The sequence below is a fragment of the Corvus kubaryi genome, unplaced genomic scaffold (genome assembly GCF_017639235.1).
Source record: "Corvus kubaryi isolate FWS band 111438036 unplaced genomic scaffold, C.kubaryi_AGA036_p1.0 split3-37296, whole genome shotgun sequence".
Taxonomy (NCBI): domain Eukaryota; kingdom Metazoa; phylum Chordata; class Aves; order Passeriformes; family Corvidae; genus Corvus; species Corvus kubaryi.
In genome coordinates this window covers 2,097,724-2,110,687 of record NW_024582086.1, presented here as the reverse complement: position 1 = coordinate 2,110,687, position 12,964 = coordinate 2,097,724, and the positions used below count along the sequence as shown (strand labels likewise).

General features: G+C 43.2%; 1 protein-coding gene across 1 annotated transcript; it reads right to left on the bottom strand.

Moving 5' to 3' along the window:
- Positions 1 to 3,599: 3,599 nt before the first annotated feature.
- Positions 3,600 to 12,964, bottom strand: TXN (thioredoxin). Its single transcript, XM_042015333.1, has 5 exons — positions 12,773 to 12,964; positions 6,881 to 6,985; positions 6,155 to 6,214; positions 5,269 to 5,334; positions 3,600 to 3,833 (listed from the first exon to the last, which is right to left on the bottom strand). Exons 1-5 carry the CDS (start codon positions 12,794 to 12,796, stop codon positions 3,771 to 3,773), a joined length of 318 nt encoding a protein of 105 aa, XP_041871267.1. The 5' UTR covers positions 12,797 to 12,964; the 3' UTR covers positions 3,600 to 3,770.

Here is a 12,964-nt window from a genome sequence, read left to right as displayed (position 1 = left end):
TCCTTCCCCAACATCTCCTTAAGATTTTTACAAGTTTCTCAAACTCATCTAGTTCCATCTCCCCAGTTTTGGTACTGGGGATGTTGCAGGGGTGGCTTCTGGTGAGGACGAGAAGCTGCCACTACATCAGACAGAGCCGGTGACAGCCAACTCCAAAAGGGATTTAAACAATGACCAAAGCCAAGCCCTCTGTGATACCTGAGTTTAAATAAAAGTGCTAAACTATAGCGGCAGGGAGAAAGGAACAAGAGTACATGAGAAAAAGCATCTTGTAAGACACCTTCACCTGGTCAGACTCTCCCACCCCTCACCAAGGGTGAGGGACCAGCACAACAGCATTAATCCAGCAAGGATTTCAACAGCATGTTCCTCCAGCCAATTCCTTGGGTGGCTGAAAGCTGCATGTCAATGGAGCTCAATCCAGAGGAGCGGCTATGCCACAGTTTGTTGGCATCGGTAAAACAATGTAAGTAATTTTTTAGTTTGGTAGATCCAGCTAGTTTTGAATAGTTAAGAAATTAAACATTAAAATTATTACAAATACTCTTACTGGAATCGTTCCAGAGGGGAATCAAAGTCTAACTTATTCAGGTCAAGGAAAGAATGGAAAGCAGATGGCTAGCTCAGTTGACTGCTGCAAGAGATCGAAGAGACATATGGGTGATTAAGCACCCCACATACATGACATAACTTCCCCAAGTGCACAAGAGCCTTTTCAGAACCCCTGGATGAAAGTAAGGAGTCTCACTATTCCACTGCAATTTGATCATGCACAGTTCACTTATCCACTCACTGTGACCCCCTGGCTCTTCCTTTCATGTTAGTCCTCTCTCATTAAACCTAATTATTCCAGCTATGTGTTTTAATTGCTGTACTCAAGGAAGTACTTCTCTTCCTGTTGGCCAGCCCATTATAAGGAGGCTATGTAACAGGCCTGCAGACAAAAACATCTTGCTTTTCTTGTTTGACAGCAAGGCATAGATCCCAGCTATTTCACAGCCAAATGACAGAGACTGCAGTCACTGCCTGATGGGAGAGCTTCTTCCTGAAACCCTTATTCCCAGAAGAAACCTTTCTATGTTGTTTTTTCTCTGCCATGTACATCAAGTTTACCAAACACTCAAGTCAGTTGGCCATCTACCACCTCTCTTAAAGGCGTATTTTCAGGTCACTGGATCAAAGCAGCCAATTCTGTTCATGCAAGCAGCAGACCACAGAGTTTAATGAAAGCGTGAATGCTGTGCTACTGCCTGGCACATAGCAATGCTGGCCTCACACCTTCACACAAAAAACAAGCAAAAAATGCACCCACTGAGCTCTCTACAAAGTATCATTACTTAATTCCCATGTGGGAGGGCATATGGCTAAAGCCCTAGGCTTTAGCAAGGATACTCATGCCCATTCCATTTAGAAGAAAATGCTTATTTGCTGTACCTAGGCTTGTTAAAGACCGAAAGACCCTGTCCTTGCCTGTTGAAAGACTCAAGCCAGTTCCCATCCTGAACTAGGGTTCTCTTGTCCCAGTAGGGGCACTTTTGCTCTAGGAATGGAGGCTCCTTACACATAACCAAAACAAAGCATAGGCTTCCATGACCTGTAATGACAAGGACCAACTACAAACAGTCAGATTCTGGTATAACTGCATTTGAGGAACATGTGTTGTTTCCTTTAAAGGGAATGTTTACCTAACATGGAGATCCCCACTGCATTTTCCCCAAAGAGCCAAGCCTTAAAGAACATCTTTCAAATTAGGCTGTGTAAGTTATATTCACCACAGTGTGCCTATATACCAGTTCTTGGGAGGGAAGATACGATGGCACAGAAGCTGAACTCGCTGCCCATTTAAGAACTGCTTTGCACCCCTTGCTTCAGCACAAGAGGTATTCCAGCTATTCTGGTCTTCCCAATCATGACTTGAATTTCCAGTCACCGTCACCTGGATTGTCCAAGGCTACTGCAGAGTAACATCTTATTAAAAAAGTAAACTATGTGTTAAACTCAGCACACAAGCAGCAATGCACCACTGACTGCACCTTTTCCCTGCTGTAACAGGCAACAACCTCATCTGGCCTCACCTCAGCAGAAACACTGGATGTTGCAGCACAGTTTAGTATTATTTCTTAAGGATGATGTGGGATGCCGGGGCATCTTACTGAACTTCATCTGGAACTTTCAGCAGGAATTTTTAAAATCTTTCTTACAGTTACTGCCCAGAAATAGGCCACACAGAATCTGCTTCCAAAAGCAATGCTTGTTTGCAGATGGTGTGATGTTAATAATGCATTCTTGCTACAGCTTCATTTTATTCTCTCCTCACGAGTCTGTCCATGGCAGCACTTGGGGCAGTGGTTTCCCATTTACCTTTGAACAGTTCAAACACACAGCTGCATTTCTCTTAGTCTAATAGCCAGAGCTACATGGAAAATATTTCCCATGTTCTTCTCATTGAATAATCACAACTCAGAACTTACATCCAAGAAGAACCTTGATGGCTCATCCTCAAGAAAAGGGTGTGGCCACTTCTTGGACTAGAAAAATCTTGTTTCAAATTGGGAACATATAAATTAAGCTGTTCAAGGCCCCCAGTCCTCCAGAGCCATGAAGAAATTCATGCATGCTTGTGAAGTGAGTGTAAGGCTGAGTCATGGGTGAGTTCCCTACCACAAAGACAAGAGGCTCACTCATTCCCCATTGTGTGCATATGCAGCAGGAAGTCTAGCTTTTCCATGAGTGATACTCTGTGAGCAGCACAGCTCACTAAGCTGTACCCACTGCTAGGTACAGCCCTGCTCCCTTCTTTGCTGAGTTCTTATACAGGACAACATCGAAGCCAGCAAGGAAGCCATTTTGACACAGTGGAAAAAACACTGTTCTTTGTAACAGTGCCAAGAGTAGGTGAATGGCAGGTATAAAAAGGCTGGCAGGCCAGCATTCATCTAGGCAGCCTGATTCAGGATTGGAGGACCACAGAGTCCAGTTTACTGTCCAACACAGTGTCAAGTATGTTTTAAAAGTGCAACAGTGCAATCAAGTGAAAATTACAAGAGTATATAAATATAAATTCTCTTGACCTTAAGACACTACAAGTTTCACTTCTTCAGTCATTTGCTCCAGACTATTGCCTAGGAACCAAGCAGCCCAACTCAGACTAAACACACTTTGTTACTAATAGAACCAGAAGGTACACATGCCAATGACAAGGAAGAACTGAAAAGGCAAAAAGGCAGCAAGTCCAAGTTCTACCTTGCACTTCCATGGTAGGATTGGTATTATGCCCTGGAAGGACAAGTCTTAGCTTTGAAGTCTAAAAAGTCTTTTAACAAAAGAAAGAACTATCCTACCCAGTGATCACCATCTTTTCTCCAACTCCCCTTTCTGTGTTTTTAAACCAGATTATAGCCTGGTGACTACCATCTGAGTAAGGTGGCAGCAGACTTCTCCTAAAGCAACCATCATGGCTATCCCATGTCAACAATAGATGAGGTTGCCTTTGACAAGTCTTTGTATCCAGACAGTACTCCTTTAACACAGCAAAATCTGACACCCACCTGACATAGAATTCTTAACATTTTTGTTAAACACACAGCAATATCCAAAAGTGAAGACTTTATACTTTATTGTACTCATATACATGGACCAAGAAGATAGTTTGCACCACTTAATCTAGCTAGCTTGTTTAGTTGTTGGTTTTTTTTTTTTTTTTAAGTAGAAAAGTTACAGCCTGTAATTTAGCCAAAGCAGTCATGCTTCAATGTCTTCATGGCTGGAAATTAGACTAGACTTTTAATGGTCTCTTCCAGCTTCTCTTTATTGGCCCCGGAGAACTCCTGCACCTGTAAAGAGAGATTGATTTTTAGAACTCTTGCATTCAATGCTTCTTAACATTAGTTGCATAGCATCCAGTCACATATGCACCTATTCAATTCTGCTAAAACCTAAAATTTTTCCCATCCTCAAAACGGAGTATTTTGCAGATATCCATGTATTTATTTCCCACACAACTCATGCGAAACAAAATACTATCAAAATTCACTTCCAGACTACCATTGATCCTGAATCAAGATTGTGGAAGACTCAAAGAGGCTTAAAGAGACTCTGAAGGTCCCCACATATCAGAGGCAGCTTAAAAGTCACCTTGGCTTGCTCAGGACCCTACCAATCAAATTCTGGAAGGACTGTTCCAAATGACCTACCCCTGCACCTGGCTTCTCCTGTGAGAACTGTTCTTTTTGCAACTTACAGGGAAAAATGATAGAGGCAACATTCTTCCGCTGTCTCAAAACCAGCAGCTCTGTCTTCCTGTATCTACAGGGGTACAAGGTACAGAGCAGACTACACTACAGGCCATGAAACTTCTTGCTTGATATAAAAAGCAACACATTGACTGTCATACTGTAATCACAATTCTTCCAATAACATCACAAAGTTGTGTAAGTTTACCCTAACAGAACTGTCAAAGGTTCAGACTGACCCCATACTGAACTGAAAGCCACCCTACATGTGACACTCAACTATACAGGGTATAATTCCATCCCCTTCAGCCATGAAACTTACATCCAAGCACTGTTTTCCTTTAGAAAAGCCTACCTTCAGCTTGCTCGGCAAACTAAAAGCCTAAGACAACACATGCAGCTCAGGAAGTTCAGGCACAGAGCTAGTCAAACTGCCCTGCACAGGCAGCCCACTGTGCTGTCAGAGCACAATCTGCGTCCCATCTCAACCATCTCTTGGCAGTGCAGACACAAGAGGTCTGTTCAGTCCTTTAACAGGGACCTGACCTTCACTTCAAAGATTATACAGCCTCTGTGTGAAATAAGCTAAACAGTTGTTTGTTGTATATAACCTCAACCAGGTTAGAGACTTCTGCTTGGGTGGGATTCCACAGGCACCTATAGTCATGTCTCTGCTTGAACACAAGCTGCATCCAGATGACAAACACTGACCAAGTAAAGAGCAGGGTGCTAGGCAGATAGACCAGCAGTCTTAACACTGACATCTCACCCCGCTATCTCTCATGAAGCTCAGCCTGTAAGATTCACCTGTAACTAACTCAGTTCACTACCTGTGAACAACAGTTTGCATCACCAGTTAACTGCTGGTTACATTTGCTGCGGTACTAAGATGAACTTGCTTGCTCTCAGGAGTGCCTTAATGCTAGTGGTGCCACAGAGACATAATCAAGGGAAGGCAGACTAAGTAGTCCAACACTCCCAATCTTCTTTGAAGTGTTTAGCTTGCCTGCTCCAGTTCCAAAAAAGCAGAGCCTACCTTCTTTCCGTTCTTGTAGAACTGGAACGTTGGCATGCACTTCACATCACAGTGTGAAGCGACATCCTGGAAGAGACAAAAGAACAATTTTTCAACTGGGTATATTCTCAAGGATGTTGAATTTAGAACCCACTCTAGCTGACTTCTGTTTAGGTGACAGAGCAAAGTCACTGCTGCTCAAGATAAAGTAAAAAGCACTTTGCTTGTCCACCACTAGCAAAACCAGTGCAGTATTAACATCTCCCTGAAGTAAGCCTTAAAGATCCCCTCTTCAACATTTAGTTCATGCAATAACCTTAATCTTAACCTGTACTCTGTGTTTGGAAAAAACCTCTGCATCAAAACAGAGGTCTGTTTGTAGGACACAAGAGCCCTATGGCAACTCTTGGGCTTCCATGTAACATTTTTCAAGTACCTATTTGGCAATGCTGAAACTGCAATACCGCAGACATTTTATTGCACTTAATTCAAGACCTAATTTCATTTTTAATGAAAGACAAAACAGTGCCAAGAGCAGTGGAGACACCAGACAGATCAGTAGGTTGTGAACCATTAGGTTTAATGAAGATTGCATCAAAGCAGCTTAAGACCTTAGACTAATGCTCCCTCCTAAAGTAAAGGGTCAGTGCTCCCAAGTTATCTGACACATGCCATAGGACTTCAAGGGTGCTGATAACCAAGGCAGTTTGTTCTGTTCAGGTATTCTCCAAAAAAAAAAAAAAAAAAAAAAAAAAAAATCATTCTTTCCAGCTAAATCCCTATGTTTCAATTTTAAGTTGAAGTAAATTCCCGTTTTTAGTGTGTGTGAAGACATTTTGAAGAGAAGTCTCTGTCACTTGTGTGGAAGTCCTTAGCTGTCTTCCCTCAGCACCACCCCACAGCTTACCTGGGCATCATCCACATCGATCTCTATGAACACCACATCACCATACTTCTCACACAAACTCTAGAAAGAAATAAAAATAACTATGCAGTTGCAATGTTCCAGGAAAGCTTCCTGAAAAGATGCATTCATATAAATTGAAAGGCTGGTGCTGCTTAAACTGCTAGTGATACATGCTTTATTATCTTAAAGCAGCTATTTTACTACCACAGCAAAAATTTTCTATTCTGCTCCAGACTGTTTCTGGAAGAGTCTGTGGAAATCTGTTCTTCCCACAAGGACCCACATATCCCAAGACATAGGTGGAAGGCCTTCTCTTGCAGCCTTTAGCTGATCACCAAAAGACGCTACTGTTTCTCCTACTTTATCAGGAGATAACATGGCCACCTAAACACAGCTGGAGAAGTTACATTAACTGTTTACAGAAGGGTAAGCATTGTTTCCTCTCTGTATCCTACTGCTTGAAGCAATGCAACTGGCAGGTCTCTGCAGACCTGAAATACATTTAAGCACCAGGACAAAAGCTAAACCTTATATTAGTTCCCAGCTATATCAAAGGTCAGTCTATTTTACTTGGTAGTCTTAAAAACAGATACTTCTGCAACTTCTTTTTCCAGGAAATGATGGCAATCACATAAGGCAAAAGGAATTTTCCTCCATGTTATTGTCAAGCAACACAAACATTTATATACAGTTTAATGCAGAAATAAACCCAGAAAAACTACTTACATGGAAAAAGGGCTTGATCATTTTGCATGGTCCACACCATGTGGCAGAGAAATCAACTACTATAAGCTTCTCACCAGCAGATTTCAGTTCTGCCTCAAATTCAACCTACAAAAAAAAAAAATATTGAACACATTAATGATTCCCCCCTCCTTTCCTAAATAAGACTAATCCCAATGATGGCTTGCTCTCAGACCTAACACACTAATCATTATGGCAGCTCTTAAACACTTAACTGGGTTATTTGTACCATCATGTAAGTGCTTCAATATGAATTGCTTTCATTGGTGTTAGCAGCAGTCAGTGTCTTATGACTCTCCAATTAGAAAACAGCCAAAATGCTCAGTCAGTCTAACTCACTGAATTGTGGGAACAAGCTAGAAATTCTCTAGTTATGATGCTCAACTCTGCCAGCTCTGTGTTGTCCCCTAAATGTGATCCTTACTGTTTTTCATAATCCAGATCTCATTTCTGGATTGGTAGCAAGACTTACTTTCTTCTGGGACAGACCTTCCTTTGCAGAACTTGAAAAGGACAGAAACAAACCTTTGTACAGTCCTCCACTTTGGTGACTTTTCCAGTCAATAGCTAACATTAAAATGATATTGTGTGTTTTACTCTAAAGCATGTTTTTGAAAGCAACCTCATAGGATAGTTATTTTGCCAAGTGAACCCACATTTGACATCACTAGCCAAAGCAATGCTATACATACAGACTACACAAATAAACACCCAATACTTATTCAGAGTCGTCAAATCTGTGTGTTACACTTAGTCACACCAATCATCTGTGGACAATATTCCTTGGAACTAAACATTCTTACATGCCATTACTCATTTTTGCTGGTCAAAAAGTGAATGCTTTGATAGAACTGAAAGACATTAAAAGCAATAAATACTTGCATGCTAGCAAAAGGCTAACAAATATCTCAGGCAGAAGCAGAAAGTGCTGGCCACCTACTTCCTGACACTATCAAAGAAAGTACAAGCCACTTCAATGATTTTCAACTTCGTTTTCTTGGCAATCAAGCTTCAGGAGAACTGTTAGTATAAACTTCAAAAGATAGCTGCTTTAGTCCCCCCAGCTTAAGAGAGCAAAGCACTGGAGTCCTGTCAGCAACAGCTGACTGAAAGGAGTGTGGTTACTTACCAGATGTACACAGGGGTTGGTTTTGCAGTGCAGGAGGAGTTAACTAATTCATACCAGCTTCTACAATCAGCCACAATAAACTGAGACTTGACTCTAGTAAGCTAAAGAATGTCATGCAGGTGAGGAGCCAAAAGTGCACACAGTCAAACCGGACACGAGTCTATTTAACATGCAAGCAGAGATCCTGCATGAACATTCTTATGTATGTATAATCCTATGTGAAAGTCTCCACAGCTTCCTGTAACTTTCAAATACACTCAGCTTTACATCTCCCTGTTAACAGACTTTTTCCCTCCCCACGTAGCTCTCTTCAGAGATACACATCCATGTTGGTTTTTCTATCCTCGCATCTTGGACATCACAGCTACTCTGATACAAGATCTGTTGTAACACTGCACACCACGTACTCTCATTCTGAAAGAGATGGGAACAGTTAAGTTTTCCTGTCTCCCTACCTTCCCCTACTCCTGTACTGACATAGTATGCATTCCTGCACTCATTCCCACCAAGAGTTTAATGTCCCTTTACACAGCAATCCACGATTGCTGCTCCCTCCCTGTACTTACTTATAGTGTAAGTTCCTCAATCAAGCCTCACTCCTTTTGGCCTTGAAATCCTAATATTGATTTTTGGTATAGCTTCTCAGACCTCTGCACTGTAACATCACCACTCTATTGATTCCACTTCCCGCAGCTGCCAGCTTGACCATCCTCTTTTAACCTGTAAGTCTCCTGTCCAGCTACATAATTACTGTATTCTGCAAAAGGACGCCCAGCCCTGGAATGTCTTAATCATATGGCTACATACCTCAGGTTTGCTATTGCTTAGAACAAAGGGAAAGTGGAACGGCATTGTAATTACAGCTGGTCACATACCATTCACCACTAGTGGTGACCTGGTCCTGACTACAAATCAGGTGTTACCCTGTAAACCCTCTCTAATATCAGCCAAAATTGCTGTAGGACAGTTAAAAGAGATGCTGGGTCTGAAGGTGTTACCCCTGCAAGTTAGAAAATATCGAACTAGCAAGAAGTTCCAAAAGTTTTTCTAGTGAGCTTAATTTCTCTGGACGACGGAAGACAGTAGCAGGAGCAAAACAAAAAACAAGCTGCTTGACCTGTCCAACTGACTTCACTAGTTGCCTTTCATGTTAACTGTGAAGTGACAAGCTTTCATATAAAAAACTAAAAAAATCTGTTACCAGAAGGAGAACCTCCCATCACAAGACTATTTTGTCACACTTTGAGAGGATCTTACAGCTTTGTTAAAGAACATTTTCTTCAGGTAACAGCTCACTGGGGGAAGCCTCAGCTAGCATGCTGGTAACTATTGGTTTGTTCTTTGGGTTTTTTTGTTTTTTTTTTTTTTTTTTTTTCTTTTCTTAAATATTTAACTACAACCTCCCTGAACACACACAAGATGTCAATTTTGCTTCTATTGTTGCCCAGCAGAAAAGGGCATGCTACCTTCAACAAACACATTGGTAGCAGGCATCTGTTTCCAAGAGCCAAGTAAGAAGGTCTAATAATGAAAGCCTCTAGTGCCTCAGAGGTTCCCAGTACCTCCTTCAAAAAGGAGGCTGCTGGCCACAGATGGTGCTGAAAGGAGTCTGCTGCTCTCAGCAATAGATAAGATAGCTCCACACTATCTGGCAGATTTGATTAAAGTTTGGTTGTAAACATTATTTTCAACACATATCAAGTCACCCTTGAACTTGCCCAGTCATCACCTGACTGCCAATGGTTACTATGTAATTTAGTGAGGTTTTTTAAATACAGAAGCTAGCATAAACAGACCAAAGGTTCAACTGCATGAGCTCCCTAGCACACACCACTTCTAAAACTATCACTTGTAGCTGAAACTGCAATTTTTCAGCATTTTCTTTAACTCAAATAACAAGAGAGGCAGCTAGAATGAAGAGAAAAGCTTTGACAGCACCAGCTTTTAAAGTTTATATACCCCATTACCTTCTGCTATAAAAGGCAGTATGTCCCACAGCCAAACCCTCTTACATTAGTCACTCATCTCAAGGCCACTACAAACCAACCAAAATACTTCTCCTTCTGTGCTCTAGCAGGTACTACAGCGGGATCAGTCAAGCACCCTGAAAATAGCCATTCTTCAGAAGCGAGTCTGTTTCTGGAGAGATGTGTAGGGAGAAAGGGCATATCTAGCTAGGTCTCACTCATAGAAGTCCTTGCAGACAGTGCAAGAATGGGTTTTCCCCTTTGTATCAGAAAAGAATACAAATGTGCTTTACTGAAAACCAGAATTAATCCAGAGATCCCAGTTGCACTGTGCTTGAATACTCTGGGTGTTACTGATGTTAAAATGCTGTTGTCAGCATGACTGTTGAGTCCACACTCTCCATGGATGAGCAACAAAATTCTGCTTTAACAGTGCTTTAACTAAAGCAGACTATTAATCAATGCTCACAGCTAGGAGGATAGTAGAAGCCTGGCTAACTTAGAACAGGCTCTTCCTTCAGAGCCAGGTTTGTCTTGCCATGTGTAATCTGTTCCTGTGTGTAACAAACCCCTCAAATCTTACACCAAAAGTTTGCCCCTCCTGTGCCACCACAAACAGAGAAGGGGGAAAAGATGCAAAGCAGAACAACAGTTTGAGGTTGCATTCACACACCATTCTCTCTCCAGGACCTGAATGGTAAGGCATTTCATTCTTAAGGAGCTTCTGGCATTCACCGGTTTTTGAGCTGGGGTCACAAGTGTTAGTTTGTATATTTATGTATCAGATGTCAACACTTTTGCGGTCCAGTGGGAGAAGTCTGACATGCTTTTCATTTATAAAGTGAACTGACTGTAGAAGAGCACAGCCTAGAAAACAAACTTGAATGTGTGAGAGACTGAGGTCTCAAAACATTTTGGAGTGCAAATATGCGGGGGAAGGGGCAGGTCAGGCCTTGCTCCGGTGAGGCAGTGCACTGCCCCACACACCCCATATCCTTAAGACACTGTATCCCAGCCGCACAGTGGCTGCCAATCACAGGCACACTGGAGGCGAGGGGTATTTAAGGTCGAACATGCTGCTAGCACATGTCTTGACCCTACCTCCTATTGGAATTTCTAGCAGCTGAACACCTCTGGGACCCAGGAGTTAGTAGCTATATGTGCCCTTTTCTATATATTTTTTGTCCTTTTCTTCTTCTAATTCCCTGTTCTCAGAATTTTTGAGTAACCTGCAATCAAACAGACTTGGAGTTTGCTAAGTTGAATGGGCTAAGTTAATGCTTTGAGAAGTGTTTTATGTAGACTGAATGTTGCACTAAACCTTTTGCCAAAGTTTTCTGATTTTCTAAAGTTGCCAGTAAAGTCTTTTTTGTTATTTTGACCTCTTGAGAATATCTTGTCAGTACTTCTCCCCCGTGTCTAACTCAGAGTACATGAACAACTGTAAGCCCTGTTAAAGACCTTGTAGAGCGAGTTTTTTGGGGCCTCAGAGGATGCCACACAGCGTCACTTGCAGATGCCTCAAAATGAGATCAAACTGACACTTGCACCAAATTTCAAGTTCAAAAGGCGAGACTAGCCAAACAGGATTTTTCCTGAAGTGAAAAGCTTGCTAAGTTTGCACGGAGAACATTTTTTGAGACTTGGGTTCCTAAGTTACAGCTAACAAATACTCTATTGTTGTCTATCAACCACATCAGCTGCTGTGCACAAGACCACATGCTATTTCATCAGCAGCATGGTATTCTCCATGTGTTGGTCTAGGCCTTATTACTATTCTGTACCTCAAAGCCACAGATGTGTTTGTATTCACAGAATCATCCAAAAAGTGATGTGATGCATTAGCGTAGTGAATATGTCAGACAGCAGCATTACAAGGGAAATACTACTTATGCCAGCAACTCCTGCTATGTAAGTATGGGTAATAGGCTCTAGCAGTCCCATTCAAGTCAAGAAAAATGGATTCATTTTTCCATTATCTCCTACCCAGAAAGGCAACAGAACTTAGGCCAAACTCCAAGAAAGCAGTCTAGTCCTCTACACACTAGCAGTACGTAAGGCAAATCGGGACTGCTAAATTAGGGTACTGTATCACAAAATCCGTTAGGTTGGAAAAGACCTCCGAGATCGCCGACTCTACGTGACCCAACACCACACTGTCAACCAGACCACAGCACTAAGTGCCACGTCCAGTCCTTTAAACATCTCCGGGGACGGTGACTCCACCACCTCCCTGGAAAGCCCATTCCAACGTCTAATCACCCTGTCTTTAAAGAAATTCCTCCTAATGTCCAGCCTAAACCTCCCCCGACGCAGTTTAAGACTGTGTCCTCTCCTCCTGTCGCTGTAGTACCCTGCTACCCGCTTGAGAAACGAAGCCTTTTCCTTAAGACTTTAAAGTGCGATGAGCAACAACCTGTCATAATGTGAAGTTGCATCACCTCCCTGCTCATTCCGACTCCCCGAAGTCTCAGGTCGCGCAGTTATTTGTTCCCTCTCCCTGGTCTGACCGAGCCCTCCGCGCGGTTTCCCCCGTTCCCGCCGCATGGCTGAAGCAGGCTCCGCCTGCCCGGGCAGCACACCGGCTCTCACCCGCCATCTCCCGCAGGCCAAGGCCTCTCGGGAGCCCAGGGCAGCCCAAGCAGAGTCCCCTGACTGCCTAGCTGCCCCCAGCAGCTCTCCCTCCCCGTTCGCCCGCCCGTCGGGGAAATGATGCTCATCCCGCCGCCCGCCCCTCTCACGGCTAAAGGACATGGCCGCCTCGCCCATCGGACTCACCAGGCTGCCCACGGTCTTCACCATGGCGGCGACGGCTGGGAAAGGAGGGTCGGTGGCTTAAAGGCAAGAAACCAAGGGCTTCGTCCCCGCGCTCGTCTCGGTTTCCTCCCTCGCCTCCCGCTGCCCCAGCGCTTCTCCCGCGCCGCCCCAGCCGCCCTTTTATCCCCAGCGCCGCGCCGCGCCGCGCATGCG